The sequence below is a fragment of the Aquila chrysaetos genome, chromosome 2 (genome assembly GCF_900496995.4).
Source record: "Aquila chrysaetos chrysaetos chromosome 2, bAquChr1.4, whole genome shotgun sequence".
Taxonomy (NCBI): Eukaryota; Metazoa; Chordata; class Aves; order Accipitriformes; family Accipitridae; genus Aquila; species Aquila chrysaetos.
The window spans coordinates 42426137-42450546 of NC_044005.1; the positions used below are offsets into that span (position 1 = coordinate 42426137).

The window sequence follows — 24410 nt, forward strand, 5'->3', positions numbered from 1 at the left end:
GAGATGGATCCTGGTTGGCAGGCCCCCTGAGACTGCATTCAGGATTGCAGGAACTTTAAGTTTCCATATATTTCTGTTATTCCTTTCTCACTTGAATTCTATTCTGTTACTATCAACTCGCCTCCCTCAGCCGGGGTTCGTAGAGGTCCCAACTGCTCAGGATAAGACCTGCAGTGCACCTGCAGTGGCTATCAGAGTGCCCTTTCAGGCTGATACCCTTGACTGATCCATGGCTTTAATGAGACGGATGTTTAGGAGTAAGCTGTAGATGACCATTACAATGCCATCCCTCACCTCTCCCTTCTGCCCTCATCATTTCAGGCACCCAACATTCTCTTGACCTAGGGGTGGGGGGTACCTGACCTGCATTATTCATGCATTTAAACCCTATGAATTTTCTTCCGGAGAAAAGTCCCCCTCTTTGGGCTGCTGTGGACAGCTTGTCACTGACTGAGATAAACACCATGTCACAGCAGCAACTTCTCTTTCTCTCCAGGCGTCAAGCGCTGTTGCTCAGAGATGGAGGAAGGACAACTTGATTTGACCAGTCGCTTTTCCCCCTACTGCATGTTCTCGGTCAGGTATACCGATGAGAATTACCGCCGGCTGCTGAACCTCAGTGAATACAACATCCTGAACAACTCACAGATGATTATGCAGGCCTTGCAGATAGCGATGCAAAGAAGGATGCGAAACATGTGCTAATCACCTGTCCAACTGCCCCTACCTTCTGTCATGCTCTAGGACACAGAAGGGACATAGCTTTTTGAACACTGGCCGTTCTGCACTACAGAAAGAAACTAGCCCAGGTGGCTCAGTGGTTTGCTGGGGTTTTTTTCCATTCCCAAGAAATGGCCTCTATAGGCAAAGACATTGCCTGGGAAATTTTTACATATGCTTTGTTCCCTAAATTAAGGTTGTCTGTAGAACACTCTTTACTAAAATACTTGTTAGATTTAAGAAATAGTGTTATTTTAAGCCTAACTTATTATAATGTATGACATATAGAAAAATCATTTTTTACCACCACAGTGCTACAGTAATGCAACCCAGCCAACATACCTACAGGCCGTAAGAAAGGGGTATAAACTTCTGCTCCCCACAATTCTTCTTCGTGGAACACAAGGTGCATCCAACACTGGAAAATGAAGAAAACCTGAGACACGCCTGGAAGCTGGTATTGGATCCCTGGGTCAACTCGGTTTTGCAGGTGTCCTGAAGAGCAGCTGCAGAGGTTGGAAATGTAAGAGGGACAAGTGTGGGCACACAGCCAGCCCCATGAATCGCATCCACCTTCTGGGCTCTCTTGGGCTGTGAATGAATCATACGTAGATGGGAAGGAACAACTTAGGAGGAAGGGGCGTAAGGTTTTTCAAGGAAAAATTTTTTTAAAGTGAAAGGTGTAATTTGGGCACATCAAAATTTCCTGTGAATTTCTGTCAGTTTTGATTGTTGTGACAGTATATAAAAAAGTCGACATTTTATTTTGACGCTTTCAAAATAAAACACCCTGGATTTTTTTTCTCCCAGTTGAGTTACTTCTTATATTAAACTTCCTTTCTTAAATTATAAAGTGCTTGAAATGAAAATATTTTACTTCTATTAGACAATGAAAACTTTGTTGTTTTACTCAATGTTTAAACAGTTTAGGACATACGCTCATCAACAAAAATGCTGATTTGTTTAGTTCTGCCTGTTCAAACTGCAGATAAACAGGAGTGAGTTAGTAGTCTGCAACAACTAAGACCATCTTAAAACAATCTGAACAGACCCTCCATGGGATCTAGCATAAATCCACCAATAGCATTTGTTGTGGGTTTGCATTTTTAAACTTTGTTCATTTTCCTTTTTATGGAAAATATCTTTTCTGGACTGCTGAAAGTGCTGAGGGTGAGCTGTAAAAATTATAAATCCATAACAAGCTTTGCATTCCAGGAGCAAGTAAAACTAAAAATACATTTTTTTTATTAATAAGTTTTGTGTCCTAATGACAAATGGGGAAATTTTGAACAAAGAGTCTATTCAGTGAAAAAAAAAATCATTCAACTAGATGTCATAATCTGGGGCTAAAATAAACCAGGGAAAATGCTTGGGTAAGTTGAAACATTTCATGTTAATATTTTACAAAACGTCTTTGTTTTGAAACATAGCTTCTTTTTAATAGACCACCTACCTCATCAGCCCAGGGAACGCAACCTGAAAATAACAGGTTTCATTTACAGCCGAATAACATGTTTGGCTTGGTGCAAAATGACACTCTGAGGATTTTCATTGTGGCAAGAAACAATGACAAATTATTTTTACAAAGTGGTTCACAATGACTTTTGCTGATACTTTTGGCATTTATGATGTCAAACCAAAGCCTGCTTTTTTTGTGCAACTGTAGCCTAATGTTGCAAGCCTAAAGATCAGAGCATAAATATTAACATTTGAAACTCTTTAGATTTTAAACAAATATGCACTTCTGCTGGGTTTTTTTGTTCTATAGTAGTTTCACCAGTCATAATCAGAAATACGGTGCTATGTTAACCCTGGGAATTACCTCCATTTGAACCTGAAATCCCTGGTGTGAAAAAATAAACACAGGTTTTGGCCATAAACTCATGCCACCTCCAGCTCTGATGAAATGTTATTTACACGCAGATATTTCTTGTATACAATACCAGACAATAAAGGCTTGTTCGCAAAACGAATATTCTGCCTTGCTCCACATATTCAGGCATTTCAGTAATATGCTCCAGGTTCACAGTGTGTTCCTTGTTCCAGGAAAACAAAACTTGTTGTTATCTTTGCAAAGAGCATAAGATTATACCAAATATTTGCTGTGAGCATTGTGGATAAAGGAACGTCTCAGAGACAGACTGCAGGGGTACAAAGCGAGCCATGGTCCCTCCCTCCCACAAGGGCTGTCTCTGATGTGGATTGCAAATGTTATTTGTGAAAATGAGAGGTTTTTGGCCATTGGCACTGTGGGAGTGACAGTCTCAGAGCCCCAGTTCTGGTGAACAGTCTGGTTTATAGCTTAGTCCTTCAAGGAGATGTTGTAATAAAGCACTGCCTTTAACTATGACTGAAAGATGCCGATGTTGCCAAGGGTTTTCTATGACCTAATGAAAAATGCATTTCATCAAGCTACATCATTGCAGGTGGCACACGGAGGAAACATGCCACGTATGTAGACACAACTCTTCCTGGTGTTGTGAAATAACATAGCCTACAGCAAAAATTTATTCTACCAAGTTGACCGTGATGACTGTTGATATTATTTTGCATGGGAATGCTCAAAGGGGAACTGTGCTGGCCGGTAGCAACATTTAACCAGTAAGCTCAAGAACGCTCGGGGAATGGGTAACTTTGTGCTCATAGACAATGTACGAGGAGAGCAGGGAAGCCAAAGGATTCCCTTGCCCCGGAGATTTTAATTTGTTATGACCTGCGGAAGATACAACAGCTTTTGGCTGCCCTTTTTAATCCTGTTCCAGTGAGTTGGGACCCATGCCGGTTTCGATGGCACAGGGGTCAGTTGGGTGCTCACAGAGGCAGTGCAGGTGTCGTGCTGTGGCGGTGGCTTCGCAGGTGTGCCGAGGATGGTGCGGAGGCTGGTGTGCAGCCGGTGCTGAGTTTTGCCTCTGGCTGGCAGGGTCTATTGGGTCACGCACAGGTGCTTAAATGCAGCTAGATTACAGCCAGAATCAGCCTGAGCTGGAAAGTGGTGCAGAAGTATTCACAGGGGGTGGAGCTAAGCTAAGGAAACTCATTGCTTCAGGACTCTTCGTCTAAACAAAAATAATAATAACGAGCCATAGGAAAGAAGGGGGAAAGGATACAACTTGAGGAGAGACCCAGCCCTGCTGGACCAAGGCTGAGTAGATACAAACCACCATATGAGTGTGTCTGCTCTGCACACCTAGACCCGGGATTGGAGCGATGTGTGGTACAGAAAGCCTTAAACTGGCTTTTGCAAGAACCAATTTAGTTTGAGCGCAATAGTGTTGTTCCTTTATTTTCATTAGCTGTTTTATCCTATCTTCTTACTGTCACAGACAACCTAAATCCAATTAATGTGCTGTTGCTGCATCTTATTGCAGAGTATGTATTTCTGTAGGCTTTGAGGTCTTGCTAAGTGGAAAATTCAGTGCTCACATAAAAGGCCATACTTCTCTTACCATTAGTTATAAACCTGCCATTGGCCAGTATTGGGCAAAGTGACTCAAACAGCATACTTCTACCTACCGTACAGGCAAAGGTATTTTTTCCTACTTATTTGACCACAGGATTCACCCTCCTAGCATAAGAAAATGGGAGGGGAATAACTAGGTTTAAGAAATCAGGCAGAGGTGGGGCTCTGAGTCAGTTTATAAAACAGTTGCTCACCTGTGTATAAGACATTTAAACTATTGGTGTCTGTGGAAGCTGGGAGATGTGAAATTGCATTGCCACAGATAAGACTGGACGTGTATGTGACAGTGACCACAATGGAGCAAGATGGCATTTTGTCTCAGGTAAGAAGAGTGCAGAGCAAAGCAAAGCATCAGGGATCTCAGCTGGTTATGCTGCACATAGTGCAAAGGTGGTACTACTTTCTTGACCTACCATTGACTATAAATGACTCTGTGTGGGATGAAGAAAGTCAGTGCCTCAAGAACTCATTATCGAAATCTAAAAAATGACAGCAAACCATAGGAAGGAAGTGAAAACTACTTGGGGAGTAAGAGTTTATTTACAAAGGGAGCATTTTGTATATTTAGGGGCTTTTTTCATTTTAGAGACGTGATATAAGCAACTTCAGAATAAGTATTAAATAGTACGGAAATGTGCTTCAAGGTGAAAGATCAATGACGGGGTGTGTTTACGGGAGACAGATATGCCGTTCCTTTAACAGCCAGGGCCGGGAGCTGCCTTCCCTCCCCGTGTGTCATGCAAAGGGTGGACCTTTTGGTGGCTGCTACACCTCTGCTCAGGCTTACTGGGACAAGCACGGCGCAGGCAGCGGCACCGGGCACAGCAGGAAACAGCTGTACCTGCCAAGGCTCTTCGGCCCGCGCTGACCATGGGCTCCCGTCCACTGCTGTTCTGCAGTTCTCAGTTCCCTAGGAGGATTGCTTTGAAGAGACGGGATGGTTTTTCCAGGGGTAATGTCGGCAATTCTTGTTGCAGGAGCTGATCACTCAAACCCCTCGGCTAAGAGAAGGAATTATGCGGCTGAATCCTGATGGGGAGCAGTCGACTCCTGTTACAAAGGTACTGCAAAAGAGAATTTCAAAAGAAAGCTGTAAAGGAGACTTTCCTGCTGGGTGGAGCCTGGGTGAGAACAGATAAAGTTCAACATCTGCCAAACAGTCTAATTAGCTACCATAACCCATCCAGCTTCCTCCATGAAACACTATCCCGCTTATCATTTTGATCACTTCACTTAGGCAGTCTTGCTTCACGTTAAAGTCCTAGTGCTGTTTTCTATCCTTGGCACATGCGAAATGAACCCTGTTTTAACAAGACTAACATCTTTAAAAGGATGGGTTGGAATAGGCTTTCTGCTACGTATGTCTTACTAAAGCACAAGGGCAAATTTACTGCCAGTGTAGGTAGTAATAGCTGTGAAATCGTGCCACTTACTCCTGCAAAGAGTATGGCACAATCTTGAAGTGGATTTTCAATGCCTGATTTCCTGGATTAATCCTTTTTCTTACCTCTACAAAAACCTAATAGTTTTCCAGGAGACTTCAGACACGTTATATGAAATCTTTCCTCTAGGAAATGAGAGGACCAGATGTGGTGAAAAAGTTTTTTGACCTTGTTCTCTGTAGTTTGAGGCCACTTAGTAATAATTAGGAACTCTCCTTTGTTCTGTTTCAAGCTGAGTTAAGCTGCTGAGCAGCAAGTGTTGTGCTTACAGTTTAAGGAATTGCCACCCCTTTCTGTTGATTAGTTGAATGGAAAACCCAAAGATGAGAAAATACTCCCTAAAACACAACTCTTTACACTGCAGGGATCACGGCAGGTTCAGAAGAACAAACCAAACCTCTCAAAGTTTTTAGGCAAAACTCACACCGCTGATGGGATTTTGGCCATTTGTTATTTATACCTCCGTGATGGCTAAGCCAAGGCTCCCTGGTTATGACAGGGCACATCCATGTGCCTGAGTACTTTGTTGAATCTGCGCTCCTTCCCTGGCTCTTTGGGATCACCATGAGCCACGAAGGTAGCTCCAGGGGAGCCGATCCCTGAAACTGGGTTGAGCCCTTCCAGGAAAGTGCCTTCTCCAAAGCCAGCCACTGGCAGCACTAGTTACTGGCTCTGTAATTACCGAACACTTTCCACCTGTACCTGCCTCATTTCTGTGCCTCAGGAGTTAGCTTTTAGACACAAATGCAAGTGCCTTTGATGGTCTTATCCACAGCTACTCTTTGCACTCTTAGCAGTGGTTTGACATCCTTGATTTGCACACACGGTTACCTGCTGTGCAGCTGAACAGCACAAGTGTCGTTGGTGCCTTTTCCTAGAACGGGGTGCTTTGGTTACCTGGAGGCTAATTTTACCTGTTTCTTCATTAGCCTACTTGCTAACTGCCCCCAATCTCAACAACATATATTCATTAGCCCCAGCTGCGTGCATTAATACACTCAGGTTAAACATTATGAGAGACATCACATGGACATATATATTCCATTGAGACTATGAATATCAATACACTTCACTATTTATGGACAGTAAGCATGGCACGTGATTAACACAGTACATACCAAATTATTTTGCTCAGGCCAACTAGAGCAAAAGTCCTGCTCTCCTTTCCAGCAGTACCTGTGTTACACATCCTTCTCAGCGGGACTACTGAGGTCAGTGTTATGCAAATGCCACTTCAGGACTGGCAATGGTCTTTTTATAGTCATTTTGCAGTATAGATGGAGTGAGCAGGAGGTATCACTATCTGTCTGTGGGCCTGTAGTTGCACTAAGCGCCTTTTCCATTTTAGAACTTTTGGAGCAAAATTTTCCTGCTGATTTATATTCCAACATATTGTGTCTTTTCCCCCTTTCTGTGACTGTAGAAATAAAAGGTTAGGTGGAAATGGAGATTAATGGTATTCATTTGTTTATTTTATGGTAAAAGGAGAAGGAATATGGACTTGTGTTTGGGCTCCGACATGAGACCAGAACAGCAATATGAGAGACTAAGTAGTCAAGCATGAGGCCTTAATGTCAAAGACATGGGCTAATATGAAAGAGGGAAGCCAAAGGGAACAAACAAGAGTTTCTTATGTGTAAAACACCGAGTTTGCACTTCTTATCCAAAACAGTGCAAAGAAACTCCAGCCATGCAGAGTTTACATGGTTCAAAACTAGAGAAAATCTTCTCACAAGAAAAAGTCGGAGGTGAGCTCACCCCAAGAGGGGCAGTTATGTCCCTGTGAATGGTATTTGGGTATTTCTCTCTCACGATCATTTCTATCTTCTAAATATGTTATCTACCTTTAGCATTCATTCCTGTCTTTTGTATGGCTTTTTTTCCCCCACAGATAGAATCATCTCTGTGTTACTTACTGACTGTAAGAGTCATAAGAGCAAGAAATATCCACCAGGCAGATGTCTGTAAGTATCTGTAGTGCTCTGTACGGTCCCCTTAACCTTCATGGGGTGCTAGCTAGTCTTGCTACATGAAAAAGTGCTTTCTAGATTTCTTCCATGGATGGAGAAAGTCCTCTCACTGGCATGCTGGTTCCAGCAATGAACACAGTATGTCGCTTTTCTTTGCATAAGCCCTGTTCTGTGCAGAGGTAACTCTGTAAGGTCACAGCTGTACCTACTGCACATATTTCTCTGCATCACCAAAGGGAGCAGGGAAAGCTCTGCAGTCTGTTGAAAGCAAGATATGTGGAAAGATCTCCTGTATTTTCCTCTGGAGTATATTTATGTAGCAAATACCACACAAACAGATTGGGATAATGGAGCAAATACTGAAAATGGAGTAGCCTTATCTCAAATTTAGCTTGTACTCAAAGCTTTCTCAAGGCGAACTAATCCAAATTACCATACCCTGATTCCCTGTGTACCAGCTTTCACAGATAAAACACCATTAGGTGGTGTTACATTTTGTAGGTTCACTTCTGATGGCCTGCAACTGAAATATAATAGAAGATTATAGTTTTACTTATGCAGAAATCAAGAAGCAATTTTTTCCCCTATGTTTTGGGCTTTAAAAAAACTTTCTGTCTGGCTAAAATAGAAGTTATCGCTGTGTTTCCTTAACGCTTGCAGACATAGGATGCTGTGGTTGTACTGAATTATTTTATCCTGGGCTAAACTGATTGCCTGATGACATAGAAGGAGGAGAAACCCCTTTGGTTTTAATGCATTTATTATATCTCTAATCATATTTATTCAGAGAAAAATCGTGTCCCTCTTCTTTTTTCTCCATTCCTATTACCTAAATTGTAATGTTTATGTTGGACAAATATGTCATCATTATCACAGTGTGTCTCTCTGCAAGCAAAGCTTTATGTTGTTCAATTCATTCTTTCTTCCAGGGCAAATCCTCATTTTAGTTGTGTTCGTGTTTTTTAACATACAGTAAGCCAGACTGACTGCTATGTGAGCCTGTGGCTGCCAACTGCTTCAACTGACAAATTTCAGACTAAACCCATCAAGAATTGCAAAGATCCAGTCTGGAATGAAACCTTCTACTTCAGGATCCAGAGTCAGGTCAAGGTACTGAGCTGGGACTTCCCTGTTAACCAGGACCTAGGGAGCAACTGCCAGGTTTTATCCTTTTGTAAAGGGGACATAAGTAATTTTCTCAAGAGGCAAGGAAAGATGCAGAAAGATGTGAGGATAACACATAGTTTTATGACAGTTTTCCATGCCATGAAAGACAAGTATCTCTCTCAGCCACAGGTAGAATACGACCTTTGAGATGTCTGTGATTTCCTCTCATTCCTCCTTGTAGGCAGATGCCTACATGGGGTTGATTTCCCCTCTGCCTCCTTCCTTTCCTGCTCTTTTTCTTTACATCCTCCCACTCCTCACAACAGCTGACTAAAACAGCTGTCCCCAGGATCTCCTGCTTTGAATGAAACCTGACACACTTCTAAAGTCCTTCCCTTCCCTTTCCAGAATGTGCTGGAGCTAGCGCTCTATGATAAGGACGTGGCTACTCAAGATGACCACCTCTTCACGGTGTACTTCGATATAGCCAAACTTTCCCTGGGAGAGCAAGTCTTCATGCACTTCAAGTGTGATTCACAGGTGAGGTCTGAAATAAGAAATGGAATAGGATGGAAAGAACATGTTTGTCTGCTTTTCTGTCTAAAATGTTATTTGCAAAATCTTTTTTTACTTCTTGTGTATGGACTGCCCAGACACATGAAAGGGAGTCGTTTTTCACTCTGACATGGGAAAGCCTCTTCACACCTGGATCTGTAGGCACACTGAAGGGTTTGGTATTGGCCACAGAGGCTCACAAAATTCAGGTGTCTTTGCAAAATTGTCACTTTGCTGAGTCTGCCCCCACCGAGGATCGAGGACTGTGTCCACACCAGTACATGATGCTTTTTGTCAAAACTTGTTACTTAACCTAGTAATTAGGAAGTAATAACCCAGTGATAAGAACCAAGTGTCAAACCACACTAGTTGCTAATTATGAACTGTGGCATGGGTGTTTAAATAAGGTGCCTAAGTCATGCCACTCCACTCGGCAACAAGAAATATTCCTATTTTGAATGTCCAGGGAGGCTCTGAAAGTCGCACATCCCACCTCCTGGTATGTTCTGTCCATCCCTCTCCTTTTCCAGTTCCCTCCCAGTCTCTTGTGCATCTGTCATACTCCATTCCATTGATTAATTACCTTATATACACACTCCCAAACTCCACTCTGCAGTTCGTTGCCTTGAAATGTCTTATTTGACCATTTCTTTCTCTACAAAATACCAGAGGAGCAGTGTGTGGACTTCCAGTAGCCCTTGGTAAAATAGAAACATTTGGCTAGTTGTAACCCAGCTCATTACTGTCTGGGTGGTTACAGGTGCCATATCCAAGCCTTTCATTACTGCGTTTGCACAGCCACAGTAGTAAGAGCTCATACTCTTCAGGCCTTCGTAAATTTTTTTTGTCCTGTATTAATAACTTTTGGGTGTCTTTAATGCAATAGGTAGTTTGAGCAACTAAGCAACCTACAGCGTGATCTCAATTCTCTGTTCATCACCCCTTCTGTCCCCACCTTTGTTTTCCTCTCTCCTGTGCTTTCTTCCTCCTAGGGATTATACTCTTCTCCACCACCCCATAGACCAGGCCTTAATGTCAGATTTACCTCTGCCCCAGTGCCCTCAGCATGTTGCCAAACGAAGTGGTTGTCCTCTTCCACACCTGCTTTGCATGTCACCATTTCTACTCCTTACACCAGAAGGCTTTGGCTGCTCCCCTCAACAGACCCTCTTTCTCTGGCTGGCAGACAGCACCTCTGCCTGGCTCTGTCCCTTGTGTCCCAGCAGAAGCAGGCAAGCCAACTACTTTCCTTGTTAAAAACTGCTATCACAGCCATCCAGAAACTTCCTATCAATAAAGAATCTTGAGGCTCAAGACACACAGATGTGGGGCGGTGGGGGCCTCTATTTTACATGCTCTGCCAGTCGCAAATAGTGCTTGCATACCTACATTGTGAGAGTGAGAACTTGCATTATGAGAACTGCCAGTAGACTAGTGCCAAAAACATTTTTCTTTCTTTGTTTTCCAGAGACAAGAGGAGCTAGAGGTGGGATTTGCATTGGATAATATGTGAGTAAACGTGAAATGCAACATAATCTGCAGCAAAAAGAAACAGCGATTCAGAGGCATGAAATAATCTAGCCTAATTGTCCAGTGTACATCATTCCTTGATGATGCTGATGATGAACACTGTTTCCTGAGGAATCTGTGCTATGAGCTGTGTGACGAATTGGTGCGTGCCAGGATGACCTCCCACGAACTTCAGGCAGACAGGGAGAACACCCTAAAACCTTTTCTTTGCCCAGTGTAATGAATACTATTTAAGACGAGAATACTGGGACTGCTGTTTCGTTACACATTTGTCTTTAAGATCAGCAGGGAGGTTCGCCTCCCTTCAAAGCCCAACATGGAATAACGCACCGGATTTCTGATCTAGAGCCCTTTCTGTCCCATCCTCCAACAAACTGCAATTTTTAACAGACTGGATTCCGTGAAACCATCTGTAGCCTCAGCTTGGGGCTCAGCATAAAATCACTGCATGGTTTGGGCCTGCAGTACCTTTTTTTTTTTTTTCCCCTGAGCTCCAGGACTGGATGAGCCGGTAGGATGACGACTGTGCCTTGACAGAGTTGAGTGAGGAAACTTGTATCACAAGTCTCCTGGGACTTCTCTTTCAAATCCAATATGCAGCCAAAAATAAGCAAGAGGAAAATCAGGAGAGGGGTGTGTCTCATAAATTATACTGTAATTATACTGAGTTATTAAAAAATGTATTTTTCTTTCTGTTTCCTAGCTCAGGCCCTCCTGAAACCATCATTACTAATGGAGTGCTAGTGGTGAGTGTTATGTTTTGTCATCTTTCTTGTCGTGTTGCCACACTTGTTTCACTTGACTCACAGTCATCAGGCCAACATACCCTTGGACTGAGCAAAGCCAGCACTGAAACACTGTGATTTCCCACTTCATCGTCTGCCTCACGACACATCCTCGTGGATGGCACCCGTGGAGAGGCTGCGGCTGGAACAGCAGGGAGGTCCCCCATGCTAGCATCCCTCTGGTGTTGCAAAGGCAATGCATGGAAGTGGTTTAGGTCTGAGACATCGGCGCAGCAGTGAACTCTCCCTTGGACACCACTCCTCCCGAATTCCCGTATTGCCAAAGCGGTGGGGTTTCTCCTGTCCCAGGCACATGTCATTTCCTGCATTCATAACTGCGCTTTTTACACAGGGGCTTCCTGGCCATGCCATTTGCTCATGTATTAGCTTTGTTTCCTCATTATTTTTGTTTAAATCAGTCCTCTGCATCTCTGTCAGCATCCTGGGAGTGCTGTTTTTCACTTTGCCCTTACCTTCTCCCTTCTGCAAGCCCTGTTCATCCACGCTGCACCCCCAGCCTTGCCCTGGCTGCATCCAGTTTCTCAGAGACTCCTCCTGTTCCAGCCAGCATCTGAAATCAAGGTCATGGTTGAGAGAAAATGTTTTCCTCAGGACAAAGTGCACTGCCTGTGTAGCATTCGTATCATCATCAGTAGGAGCTTAGACTAGGAAACAGAATCTCAGACTGGAAAATTCCCTGCCATGGGGTATTTTATTGTTCGTGTCTCTTACAGTCTCGCAAAATCTGCAGCTTGGAAGTTCAGGTGGTTGAGAAGAAGAAGAAGAAAAAGAAGAAATCTTTATCAAGTGAGGTTATTTCTCCATCAGCTATTTTTAAATCTTGATGTGCTGATACTATGAAGGCAATTGGCTTAATGTAAGAATGAAAAAAATACCCAACGAATCCAAAACATGAGGACAGCCTTGTGATATACTCTGTAAGATCCTTTGTTTCCAATTTTGATGAGAAAACCACTCTGTGTCTGCTTTTGTATCACTTCCTTAGAGAAAGAATTCTCCTTTAAAGTGCAAGGCTCTTACGAGGGCACCCAAGACATTATGCTGGGATCGGATCTGGTCTTCAGCTCCTCCTCTCCTGCCAAATTTCACTATGCCAGATACAAGCAGCCAACGCTGGATGTTACGCTACCAGGGAAGAAACAACCTCCCTCCTTTGTATGTTATAACTAGACTTTATAAAACATAATAGTGGCATGTAGAGTAACATGCACCATAAATAGTGACATTAATTTGCATTGTGGAAAGAGACTAACACTCCTTACAATATAAACTTGGATATATTTGTATTTTTTCAGCACTCCTGTGTGTGTGATACAGGCTCTGCAAACGTGGAACTTCATTCCCTTCCAAGTGGAAAAAACATGATCTTAGCAGAGGTGAGTGCCTGCTCTTTTGTGGGAGAGGTTGAGAAAGCTGAGCGTGGAACTCTGTATCCCCCTGACGATTACAAGGGTACTTTCTGACGATCAAAGCCTACAGACAAAAAATGTCACAATCTAACAGTGATAAGGCCAGGTTGTGCCTTGTTCCCTTTGAATGGGTATGGGAATACAGGGGATCTTGTTACTCCATCCCGATCTTACTTCATGCTAAACGCGTGCTAAACACACACCAGTGGGGCACCTGAATGAACTGAAGTAGCGCCAGTCTTTTGCTGATGCTGACTACGCTTTGCAAAGCACTTTTAGATTCATGGTTAAAAAAAAGCCATACAGAACGAAAGGATGACAGCTGTTGTGGGGTGTAAGCCACAGAAAGGGAGGAGCAAATGCTGCTGTGTAGAATAGTAGTGTGGTTGCAGCCTGGCTGGCTGCCTAAGAGAGGTAATGTTAGTAGAGGTGGGTAAGGTATATATTATCATTACTTTCCTCTGTAAACAGCAGTTGTCCTCAGACGTTACATTCACTACAGAACACTGGGAATTACTGCACAACTTCCCTGACAATAAACCAGTGCAGTCAAATCACAAACGTTGCTGGATTATTCAGAGTTTCCAATCTGTACCCACATTGCTAGGACAGCACAGGCTGAAATTCCTCCTGGGGCTGCAGGGGAGGAGTACTAAAGCAGGTTGTCATGCTTACATTGTTCACATTCTTGCTTTCCAGGATAAAGGATTTGATTTATATGTGAAGGCAGAAGACTGGTAAGAGACTTGGCTGCTCTTGGAGGCTAACTCATCCTTAGCTGAACTCATCTCACCCTTGGCTCTTTACTGGGGAGGAGGCACTCACAGTAGGATAGTAGGTTGTATGACCAAGTGATGTGGAATTCACATGAGCTGAAAGCAAACTATATGTGTAAAGTTCACAACACGTGTAGATAATCCATAATGAGACATGAATAAAAAAAAGATGCATAAAATAGAAGAAATAATATTACAAGCCAGTTAAGCTAGTCGGCATTATGCTCAGCACAGTCTGTAAGCTTTTCTTTAACACTGTGTAAGAGTGCAGCTGATCACCTGGTACTGTTGATCATGAAGTAAGTAAACTTTGCTGCCTACTTCAAGGCAAACATGAGAAGTTTTTCTTACAGCTCTCAGTGCAGGCTAAAGTATGAGAGAATCCAGACAGCAGATGTCTCAGAAATTATCTGCAGGAATGTCTTTCCTTAGGTTTTCTTTTGATAAATGCTTAGAAATTTAGCAGTCCCTTTTTCTATCATTCTTTCATGCAGCATTGTATACCTGCTTGGGAGTGTAGGAAAGGCTTCTCCTGTAAAAGCGGTACTTTGTGAATCTGGTTTATTTCCTTGTCTTGGAAACTCTGAGCTTGTCTGCCAATAATAAAATGGAATATTCTTTTTTCCTGATCTCTGCTCCAGCCCAGACCAACTGGATGTGCGTTTAGGGTTTGACCTCTGCATGCAGGAGCAAGACTTTCTCTGCAAAAGGCGGAATTATGTTGCTCCTGCTCTGAAGAAGGTCCTGCAGCTGGAACAGGATCTGCTGGACCACGAGGTCTGTAGGGCAAACATTCAAAACATATAATAAGTGCTTAGCAGTGGGGGCATAACAGCATAATATGACCTCTTCTTTTTCCCAGTTAAATTTTTTTCTGGTCTTTTCTCATCTTTGAACTTTTGTACACTTCCAATACTGCCCCATACCTCTAATTTTGCCCTGTTGTTTGTGTCCTTTGCAGTTGCTATCCTGAGATTAACTAACTCCTCTCCTGCTACACCTTCATTGCAAGCCAGGCTAGATATTCCTTATACAGAAGTGGCTTCTTCCACAGTCGTTACCCTATGGTTGTTATCCTTGACAATAATCCTTCCTCCTCTTTTCGACCTGTGAGATTTCTTTTTAATTCCTGCCTTTACAACTGATTTTTTTTCTCTCTTACTCTCTCTTTTGAAATAATGCATTTTCATTTGTTTTTTACCAAACATCTGTGTTGAACATGTCGGAGACAAGTGTCAGTTATCTAAGCAAAAATTGTCATTACTTTTATTCCTGTTCTCCTTTATAAAATAAATGGTAGCTTATATTTCAGTAGAAATCATTTGGAAAGAATTCTGTGTCTGGGCACGTGTGGTGCTGTCAGGCTTTGTGTAGCAGGAGGTTTCTGCCGAGAGCCACAGTGAGCTGCAGCCCGCTGTCTGACGCCAGCCCTTTCTGTTTGCGTGCTCCACAGACCCCAGTGGTGGCCATCATGACTACGGGAGGAGGGATGAGATCTTTGACCGCCCTGTATGGCAGCCTGCGGGGGCTCAAGAAACTCAATGTCTTGGACTGTGCCACGTACCTGACCGGCTTGTCTGGTACTACATGGTGAGTAAGACTGGGCAGCTCTCGGCTGCAGTCTTTCTGATGACACCAATGCGCTGAAGTAGGCTGGGGCTGATGTGCAGCAGTCTACCTATAATACCTTCGCAGCAGTCCTCTTTTTTTGATCTTCTTCCAAAATTAACAGATTAAAGTCTTTTCACGGGAGAAAGTCACATAATGTGCAACAACATTAAAACAAGTGTTTTCTAAGGACAGCTTATGGAAAATTTCTCAAGCCATTTTGTCATGGGTAATGACTGTGACTTCAAAGGGACCACGATAGTTTCTTGGGGAACTGAAGACGGGAAACCTTTCCTTAATTTCAAGTCAAGAACTTAAAATAGAAACATAAAATGCAGCCATTGCCTACTTCAAACCTTGGTGTGTTTTTTTTCCATCTTCAATATATATTTCCTCTTCCTAGGACGATGTCAAACTTGTACAGAGATGCTGACTGGTCACAAAAGGATCTCGACAAGCAAATCAGCGAGGCTCGAAAACATATGACAAAATGCAAAATAAATTCCCTTTCCTTGGAGTATTTGAAGTATTACAAAAAGCAACTGTGTCAACGGAAAAGAGAGGGCCGCAAAACATCTTTTATAGATCTCTGGGGGCTTGTCCTGGAATCTTTGTTGCATGATGGGGTACAGTATGTCATAAAGCAGCGTTTACAGTGGCTTGCAATTTTCTGAAAATTAATTTCTGGAGAAGATATTTTCCTGTTTGTTCTGAGAGAAGTAGTTTGCTATGAGACTGTGTGTATGCAAATACACAGACATTTCCAAAACATTTAGCAGCAGTCTTTTAGATACTCAACCACTGTGGAAGTCAGCATTATTGCTTGTGAGATTTTGGGTATGTTTTTCTGAGAAAACTCCAAGATTAACATTTTGAAAAAATATTATATTTTAAGATTTTTTTTATATATATTCTGCAAGTATTTTATTCAGAAATAGCAAATTTATAGACATTATCAATGCCCATGAGAGGTATTAACAAAAGGACCTGCAGACTTTTGAAATATGTGGGAGGTCTTACATAAACTTGCAGCATAATATGTTAAGCTGGTTTATACCAAAAGTATTGCTTTCTGCTCTTCATCATTTCCTTCCATTTTCATCCTAATGGGTTGTCAAATAATCTGGCATCAGATTGGATGCCTGCAGATATTTCAGTAACAGAATGCTCACAGGAATTTTGAAAAATATGGAACATTGCAGAATTTAAGACCAGCATGCATTATACATTAGAGGCAGAAATTTTTCTGACCTACAAGCTTAGATGCAGAGAAAACATTCCTGTGCTAATTTTCATCTCAGTGTAACCGTATTTCTGGAATCACAGAAAGACAACCATAGACTCTCTGATCAGCAACGGGCCATTGATCGTGGTCAGAACCCATTGCCTATCTATACTGCAGTCAATGTCAAGAACAACTACAGCACTCTGGATTTCAAAGGTAATTGTGAGACTTCTGAGAATCATTTGTCTTTATGTTTAAGCTAGTAAATCATGGGACAGTTTTTATAGATAGTCTAAAAAAAGCCCTCTCATTTAAAGACCAGAACCTCAGCTGATGTCTATTCATATAATGTCCTTGTAGTCAGGTGAAAGTTTGACTGCCTATGCAGCAGACTCAAAAATATTCCAAAGACTTCTCATGTTTATGAGTTTTCATTTGTACCATGCTTATAACTCACTGCTATTGGTCTGAAATATTAGACTTAAATGCAGAAATTATTTTAATTTTTAACTCCTTTCATTCCCATGATAGCAATACCATTTTAATCTACAGCTAAGGGGCTGTAGTAAAACATTGTTCTCTTCTTTGTGTTCCTTTTCACAGAATGGGTGGAGTTCACCCCTTACGAGGTGGGATTGCAAAAATATGGAGCTTTTGTTCGTGCTGAGGATTTTGGCAGTGAGTTCTTCATGGGTCGGTTGATGAAGAAGGTCCCTGAATCCCGGATTTGCTTCTTAGAAGGTAAGCTGTTAAAAACATTGGAATAAGTTTTGTTTTGTTTTGTTTTGTTTTTTTAATTGTGAGCTATATAAACTAAGCACTGGTAAAACACTGGTGCATGACTGACAGGGCAGTTTCACTGTAGAGGATAAATATCTCATTGCTGAATTAATACTTGCTATAATGGATTCAGTTTACTGTAAAAAAGAAAATTCAAAATGACAGACAAATGGTTATTTTCACTTTTAAAGCTACTTTTCAATAAAAACATAGTATCACTTCCAGTCCAACAATAAAATTCAGGTCCCTGGGAATCCACAGTTCTGCTCATGCTACTCCAGAAAGGTGAACTCCAGAGCCTCTTGCCTGTCTCACAGGTAGTCAGTAATTTGTGTGCTTCCTATAGACAGTTAACATGAGCCTTCATGCGGATTCTCCACTGCATCAGGGTGTGTTTGGGCATGCCAGGTCCCCCCAGCTCCAGAGAGTCTGCTTTGGCCACACATCACTGGCTCCAGTTTCCACATTGTCTGGGCAAGCCCTGGGGGGAAAACAGCATAGTCATAGCCAGAAGCATTTTTGCTGTTGACTGAAGTAGAGCATGGATACGTGTTTTCCAGACAAAGAGACAAGCTGTCAACTTGTGACTGGTTCGAGATGCAAACTTCTCTTCAACTGGCCACTTCACTTAGCGTGAGGGAGATGCTGTACTATTTTAGCCTATGCCTATGCTAGATGTGCATACATTTGCACTTCCTGAACCAAAAAAACAGTGAGAACTTGTGCCCTAAGGGATAACCAAAGAAATTTTTTCTCAAGTTCAAAAATGCATGGTCAAAACTGATCCCTTGATGTGCTAACAGGCTTATTCACAAAAAAGGAAGTCTACAAATGCAGAGGCTGTAAGATCACATTGTAGTTAGACCCTTATCAATATAATTCCCCATCAAATACCTCAGATTGCAAACTTTCATCCTTTCTTTTTATACAAGCCTTGTGATACTTGGGTTTTTTTCTGAAAACCCAAGGTCCTTAGGTCATATTAATTCACAAAAATCTCACCATTCGTTAAAATATATATCCAGCCCTAAGTACCATAAGACAACAACTGGATACCAAAGTAAGGTTTAAAAACCACCAGCCAAATAAAAATGACACATCATCCATTTAAAACAAACTAAGGAAAAGCATAAATCTTGCGAATCTCATCTCATGAGAACAGTTTTGTGATCCATGATGTGTGAATGTTTGAGTTAGAAAGCTCTTTCCTTTTACAGGCATGTGGAGTAGTTTATTTTCACTGAATGTGTTATATATCTGGAATTCATCCCATTCATCGGAAGATTTCTGGCACAGGTGGACCCGGGACAAAATCGACAATATAGGTAAATCATCATACTTCTTCCTTACTGTGTATTTATTGTTAGATAGAGTTAATGTCAGATAAACCATCACACCCATCTGCTATGTGAGATGTGCACAGTGTATCTGGCATTTTTTGGAGTGTTTCTTCAAAGGCCACATTGCCTTTCTGGAAGGAATTGGATTCAAAGTCTCATACTGCAAAACTTAATTGGGTAATTTAAAAATCTCCAGTCTTGTGATCTACGTGCTCACTGAGGGCTCAACACTGATGTTAGCAGAGGAGTAAAATGTTCAGGAATAATAAGATTGATTTGTAAATGATTAATAAAGCAAAAAGATTTTGACTACATAAAGTAGGAGCTACTGTAATACAAATAAGTACAACACTTATCCTTTTCCAAAGCCTGCATTCAGTCTGTTCCATAAGTGTGCATATGTCTGGTGCAGATTTTTATGGCTGCCTGATACTGGGTCTTGTTTTTTATCTAGATCTGGACTGTGTAAAGAAATGGTATTTGGCTGGTAAGAGTGGGGTTTTATTTTCTTTTTCATTTGGTCACTTGTGCTCATTGAGTCTTTTATCCTAGGCCTTTTAAATAAATGAAACACTGATTTTTATTACTTACCTTGACATCTTGGGCAATGACCTTGCTGTAGGCAGGTAGAATTTAACAGCCTTCCCCTGTGCAGAGGAGGAACCCCTCCTACCGCTGAAGCCCCACGAGCTGAGGACTCGCCTGTGCACCCCTCCCGGCCCCCTCAGCAGTGCTCTCCGCGGCGCTCTCACCGACCGCCCCTGTGTTGCCCAGGAGCACAACTTCCTAAAGGGTTTCCAGATGCATAACGACTACCTGGAGAACAAGCACTTCTGCAGATGGAAAGGTAAGAGAAGACCTGTGTGCCTGGAGAGAGAATAAAAAAGCAGAACAAAATGAAACCCCAGATTTGATATTAAAGCCTATCTCCAAGGTTAAAGGCCATGTTTGGGCAGAATCACTATTAGACCAATCGGTTGTGGCACACTGGGATGTAGCATGGTGTGGTGTTGAGCTCCATGCCAATGGTTTGCTGGTGGCACACACCTCCTGAGGCAGGGGCACCGGGTCCTGATGATGGTTTTCCCTTTGTTTGAAGACACACTCGGTGGGGAGGCACAAGAAACCCCCTTCATGAATGTTGCCATTGCAGGTCGAAACTGCAGGTGGCTGGAGTTGGGAGGGCACAAGAGAAGGGATACAGTGAATCTCCCTTCCCTGAAGACAGAAACCAGTTAGGGCTCTGTGGTCATGGTGTAAGAGTGGAAAACAGGCTAACCAGTTTTGCACTACTGCACTTACAGCAAGAAAAATCTTTCCTTTTAGACACTGTGTTAGACACATTTCCCAACGAGCTGACACAGTCAGAGGAATTTCTGTCTCTGGTAGATACAGGATTTTTCATCAATACAAGCATCATGCCACTTTTAAAACCAGAGAGAAAGGTGGACGTCATCCTGCATTTAAATTACAGTGCAGGATCCCAGATACAGGTGAGAGGAATTGAAGCAGTCTCTGTTTCTTCTTAAACAGCTGTATGCCTGTAAGTTTTTAACACTTAAGTGCTTTCTCTTTTGCTCCTACTAGAAGCCTTAACCACTAGCATTTTTAGCTTAATGCTGCAGTGTGATACTTCATTTATAGGCTGTACATATTCTCATTTGTTTTTCTTGTACGATACAAATGTTTTGTGCTAAGAACTCAGGGAAAACAAAAACCTTCTCTCCAATGATGTAGTGATTTCCAATAGGGGTTTCAGAGCTTTCACATAGCTAGCTTGGAAAATGCACCCTTTGTTACTGGACTCCAAGAAATCCTGCACCCTGAAATCCTCTTTAAGTCTTAGTGCTGTTCTGTTCATTGACCCAGGCTCTGGACCAGACCTGCAAGTACTGCTCAGAGCAGGGAATCCTTTTTCCCAGGGTGGACTTGAGTGAAAAAGACAGGAAAAACCTGAAGGAATGTTACCTCTTTGATGGTGCTGAGACTCCAGGAGCGCCAGTACTGCTATTTTTCCCACTGATTAATGATACCTTTCAGAAATACAAAGCACCAGGTAAGTAATCAAACATGTTAAAAAAAAGTTGACATCATGGCCAGCCTATTAAAGGGAGTATATTTAATACGCCAGCCCTTGAACTTCACTGTTGGCTCATTTCAATACATCAAACCTCTCTGTTGCCTAAAGTTACTTTTTTTACCAGGTCAGATTTGATGCCATGGCTGTGCTGTTTCAATCTCTAAGATAGTTTGCAGGTAACTTTGATGTATCTATGTGAGCCACAGGTACAGCTCAGAACTGCAGTGTAGACCCACGTAAGAGGAATAATCATCATTTTTCTCCCCTCGTCATGTGAAGCAGCTAATATCCACCTGAGCCAGGGACTGAGCTGTCAGTCTGAAAAAGAATTATTTGTTTAAAAAAAAATTTAAACTTGCAAGAATAATTTAGATTATGAACTCTCTCTGTGGAGAGACATCTCCTTTCCCTGCTCTGTTAAGAGTTTGCTTGCTTCTGACCAGAGTAACTCCCATCTCTCAGCAGTGATTTGTCACCCCTTCCTCCTAGGTCAGAAGCGCTCAGAATCAGAGATGGAAGATGGCAAAGTTGATCTCTATGGCCGCTGTTCCCCTTATTCAACATATTCAATTCAATACACTGAGAAAGCATACGACCGTCTGGTTCAGATGGGTGAATACAACATCCTGAATAACAAAGACCTCATTATGCAGGCCTTGCACACAGCAGTGGCACGGAAAAGGCAGAAAAAGAAATAACGTCAGACAAGGGACTATGCTTTTGTGTCCCTTAACCTCCCGAGAGACTGAAGCTCCCTTACGATCAGCCAGCAGGCTTCAAAGGATTCCTGCTCAACCCCACTGAATGGCAATCTCAGATGAGCAAAGAGACTGAAGAGAAACTTTTCTCCAAAGAATTTCACTGTAGCAATTCATTGCAATTCAGCTACAACAGTGGAGTACAACTCCCACGTGGAATAAGGTGCTAAGATGATAATGAGCATGGTGCTAGTTGCCTTGAGAAAGAGTTTGAAATGTTTAAGTCCAACAGATTCAGGGCAGACCACATTAAAAGCATATTTTATTAACTTGGCTTGTATTTTGTGTTTGTGAGGTGGTGGTAAGGCGAGCAGCAACCTGTGGGCCAGGTTTGTGACTGGGACCATGGCACATTGTAGGGAAGAATTTAGAGAAAGAAAGGCACGTGTCATATGGCATCCTGTGGGCATAGATCACCTCCAAGGGAGGCTTTGGACAGAGGCAGAGGAGACGCAGGCCATGGGTATCAAATCACCCAAGAAGGCAAAAGAGTCTTGATAAAGTTCTCCACTGCTTGACCGCCAAGCTCCTCTGTGTGCTTCCTCACTGCTTCTTGGCTACCCATCCTCCTTCCCACCCCTGGTGTGAGTGGGTAGTAGTGTAGTAACTAGAAATACAAGCTGAACAGAACAACACTCTGCTGGCTTTAAACCCCCTCAAAACAAGAGCAAGGATGTGCAGACCCTTGAATTCCTCAGTTCCGCCTGCCCTTGCTGTTGGCTGGGTCTTGCACGAGCTCGGCACCTGCAGAATTAGGAGGCACCCACATGGGGGACAAAGGGCTTTACATGGTCTTGGTGCGAGAAGAAAGATTTTGTGTTTTGCAGTAGGGCATCTAAAGAGGATATCCTGCTCCAGGAATGTTATTTTTCCCTCTTGAGGTAGCAAAAATTTATTTTAACTACAGTGTTGCTGTGAGCCTTGTGCCAGCTGTGAAGAAGACAAGAAAGGTGCAGACCTATAGAGATCCCTGGAAACTCTGGGAAGGTTTGCTATAGCAAGTACATCCTTCTGCGTGGCAGGCTGCTGCAGGAGGATCTGTGCCTCCTGAGCTGTTATTTTTCTTGGACTGGCTTTGCACCAAATCCAGCACAGACATGCACAGGGATGGCATAATTTACCCATTTAGGCCAAATGTGCTGTGATGAGAGGTTCTCTAACCTAGGCTTCTGTCACCGTTCCCAGGGAGGAGATAGAAGAGTGCTTTGCTTGCATCCATAGCAAAGATCCTCCAGCTCCTCTTGCATCCCTCTTGCTGCCCGATTTGTTCCCTAGGGTTAAGATTCTTTACTTGTTCATTGAAAAAAAGCTTATTTTGATTAAGTTCATCGCAGGTAACCCATGCTCTAGGTTGAACTAATAACATAAAACACAGTAATACTTTACAGACCAAATGAGTTTCTCCCAGAGCATTCACTTCTCAGTTACTAACAGACAATAGAAATTCCCTAGTTCTTTGTAGGCACCTATGTTATTAACTGAAGTAATATTGAAAGCAATAATAAAAATAGGACCAACCTATTTTTACAGCATGTAACAAGTATCTCAAAGTAAGTAAAGCCTACTCAATATATGCATGCATTTCTTTTTTTTTATGCTGTAGTAATTTTAGAAGGTTAGGTTGGAAGATGAAGCTTAAGTTGTATTGAGTTTCTCAGTGTACGTAACAGTACAGCATGTACAATTTGTAGCCTACTAAAACCACCTGTGATTACATTTCAATGTTAAAATTCTTTGCATTGCAGAAGGAATAGAATAGAATAGAACAGAATAGAATATTTCAGTTGGAAGGGACCTACAATAATCATCTAGTCCCACTGCCTGACCAGTTCAGGGCTGACCAAGTTAAAACATGTTATTAAGGGCATTATCCAAATGCCTCTTAAACACTGACAGGCTTAGGGTATCGACCACCTCTCTAGGAAGCCTGTTCCAGTGTTTGACCACCCTCTTGGTAAAGAAATGCTTCCTAATGTCCAGTCTAAACCTCCCCTGGTTCAGCTTTGAACCATTCTCACGTGTCCGGTCACTGGATACCAGGGAGAAGAGCTCAGCACCTCCCTCTCCACTTCCCCTCCTCAGGAAGCTGTAGAGAGCAATGAGGTCACCTCTCAGCCTCCTTTTCTCCAAACTAGAGAAGCCCAAAGTCCTCAGCCGCTCCTCACAGGACATGCCTTCCAGCCCTTTCACCAGCTTTGTTGCCCTCCTCTGGACGCGTTCAAGGACCTTCACATCCTTCTTAAGTTGTGGCTCCCAGGAGTGCATGCAGTACTCAAGGTGAGGCCACACCAACACCAAATACAGCAGGATAATCACCTCTTTTGCCCGGCTGGTTATGCCGTGTTTGATGCATCCCAGGATGGGGTTTGCCCTCTGGGCTGCCAGGGCACACTGCTCACTCCTGTTGAGCCTGCTGTCGACCAGCATCCTCAGATCCCTTTCTCAAGGGCTGCTCTCCAGCCACTCTTCTTCCAATTCATATTTGTGCCTGGTGTACAGGATTCTGTATTGGGTTTATATGGCGAGGTTTTTGGTAGCAGGGTGGGGTGCTGCTAGGGTGACCTCTGTGGCTTCCAGCCACATTTCAAGGCTCATGTGCAGGATTTTATCTCTACTTTCCAAATGAGTAGATAAAGGTATCCACAATGTGCTTGGCTAAGTCATGTCACTCTGAAGCTTTAAATAGCATCATCAGAGCCTGGTGGAGGGAGCAGGACACAGTGTTTCTGTAATGACACACCAGCCAAGGACAAAAGTGCTCTGTGCAGCTCCCTATTTTAAAATACAGGGGAGAAGGAGTGTCAGGAGAGATGTTTGTGAAATGCCTGCCTTGTTCCTGTAAAG

At 42.7% G+C, this 24410-nt stretch overlaps 2 protein-coding genes across 2 annotated transcripts in view; both read left to right on the top strand.

The window, feature by feature from the left end:
- Nucleotides 1–2663, top strand: part of LOC115338603 (cytosolic phospholipase A2 epsilon-like) — a 35898-nt gene extending 33235 nt beyond the window's left edge. Inside the window, exon 21 of the mRNA XM_030007251.2 lies at nucleotides 497–2663. Within this exon, the coding sequence (XP_029863111.1) occupies nucleotides 497–705 (209 nt within the window). The 3' untranslated portion in view covers nucleotides 706–2663. The remainder of the gene's footprint in view (nucleotides 1–496) is intronic.
- A 406-nt stretch (nucleotides 2664–3069) lies between these two features.
- LOC115338604 (cytosolic phospholipase A2 epsilon-like) lies at nucleotides 3070–21817 on the top strand. Its single transcript, XM_030007252.1, has 21 exons — nucleotides 3070–3171; nucleotides 5158–5241; nucleotides 7514–7586; nucleotides 8566–8702; nucleotides 9108–9239; nucleotides 10723–10763; nucleotides 11488–11530; nucleotides 12304–12376; nucleotides 12576–12745; nucleotides 12886–12966; nucleotides 13699–13736; nucleotides 14417–14552; nucleotides 15229–15365; nucleotides 15787–16009; nucleotides 16710–16824; nucleotides 17212–17349; nucleotides 18606–18713; nucleotides 19384–19575; nucleotides 20055–20221; nucleotides 20598–20784; nucleotides 21298–21817. The coding sequence occupies exons 1-21, from the start codon at nucleotides 3118–3120 to the stop codon at nucleotides 21504–21506; spliced, it is 2538 nt and encodes an 845-aa protein (XP_029863112.1). The 5' UTR covers nucleotides 3070–3117; the 3' UTR covers nucleotides 21507–21817.
- The last annotated feature ends 2593 nt before the right edge of the window (nucleotides 21818–24410 follow it).

What these genes read in the sequence shown, in the direction of transcription:
- LOC115338604 (XM_030007252.1), top strand. Translation starts at nt 3,118, where the DNA reads ATGCATTTCATCAAGCTACATCATTGCAGGTGGCACACGGAGGAAACA. An exon ending in TATCCACCAGGCAGATGTCT is followed by an intron (nt 7,587 to 8,565) that starts GTAAGTATCTGT and finishes TTTAACATACAG; the next exon opens with TAAGCCAGACTGACTGCTAT. An exon ending in TTACTAATGGAGTGCTAGTG is followed by an intron (nt 11,531 to 12,303) that starts GTGAGTGTTATG and finishes TGTCTCTTACAG; the next exon opens with TCTCGCAAAATCTGCAGCTT.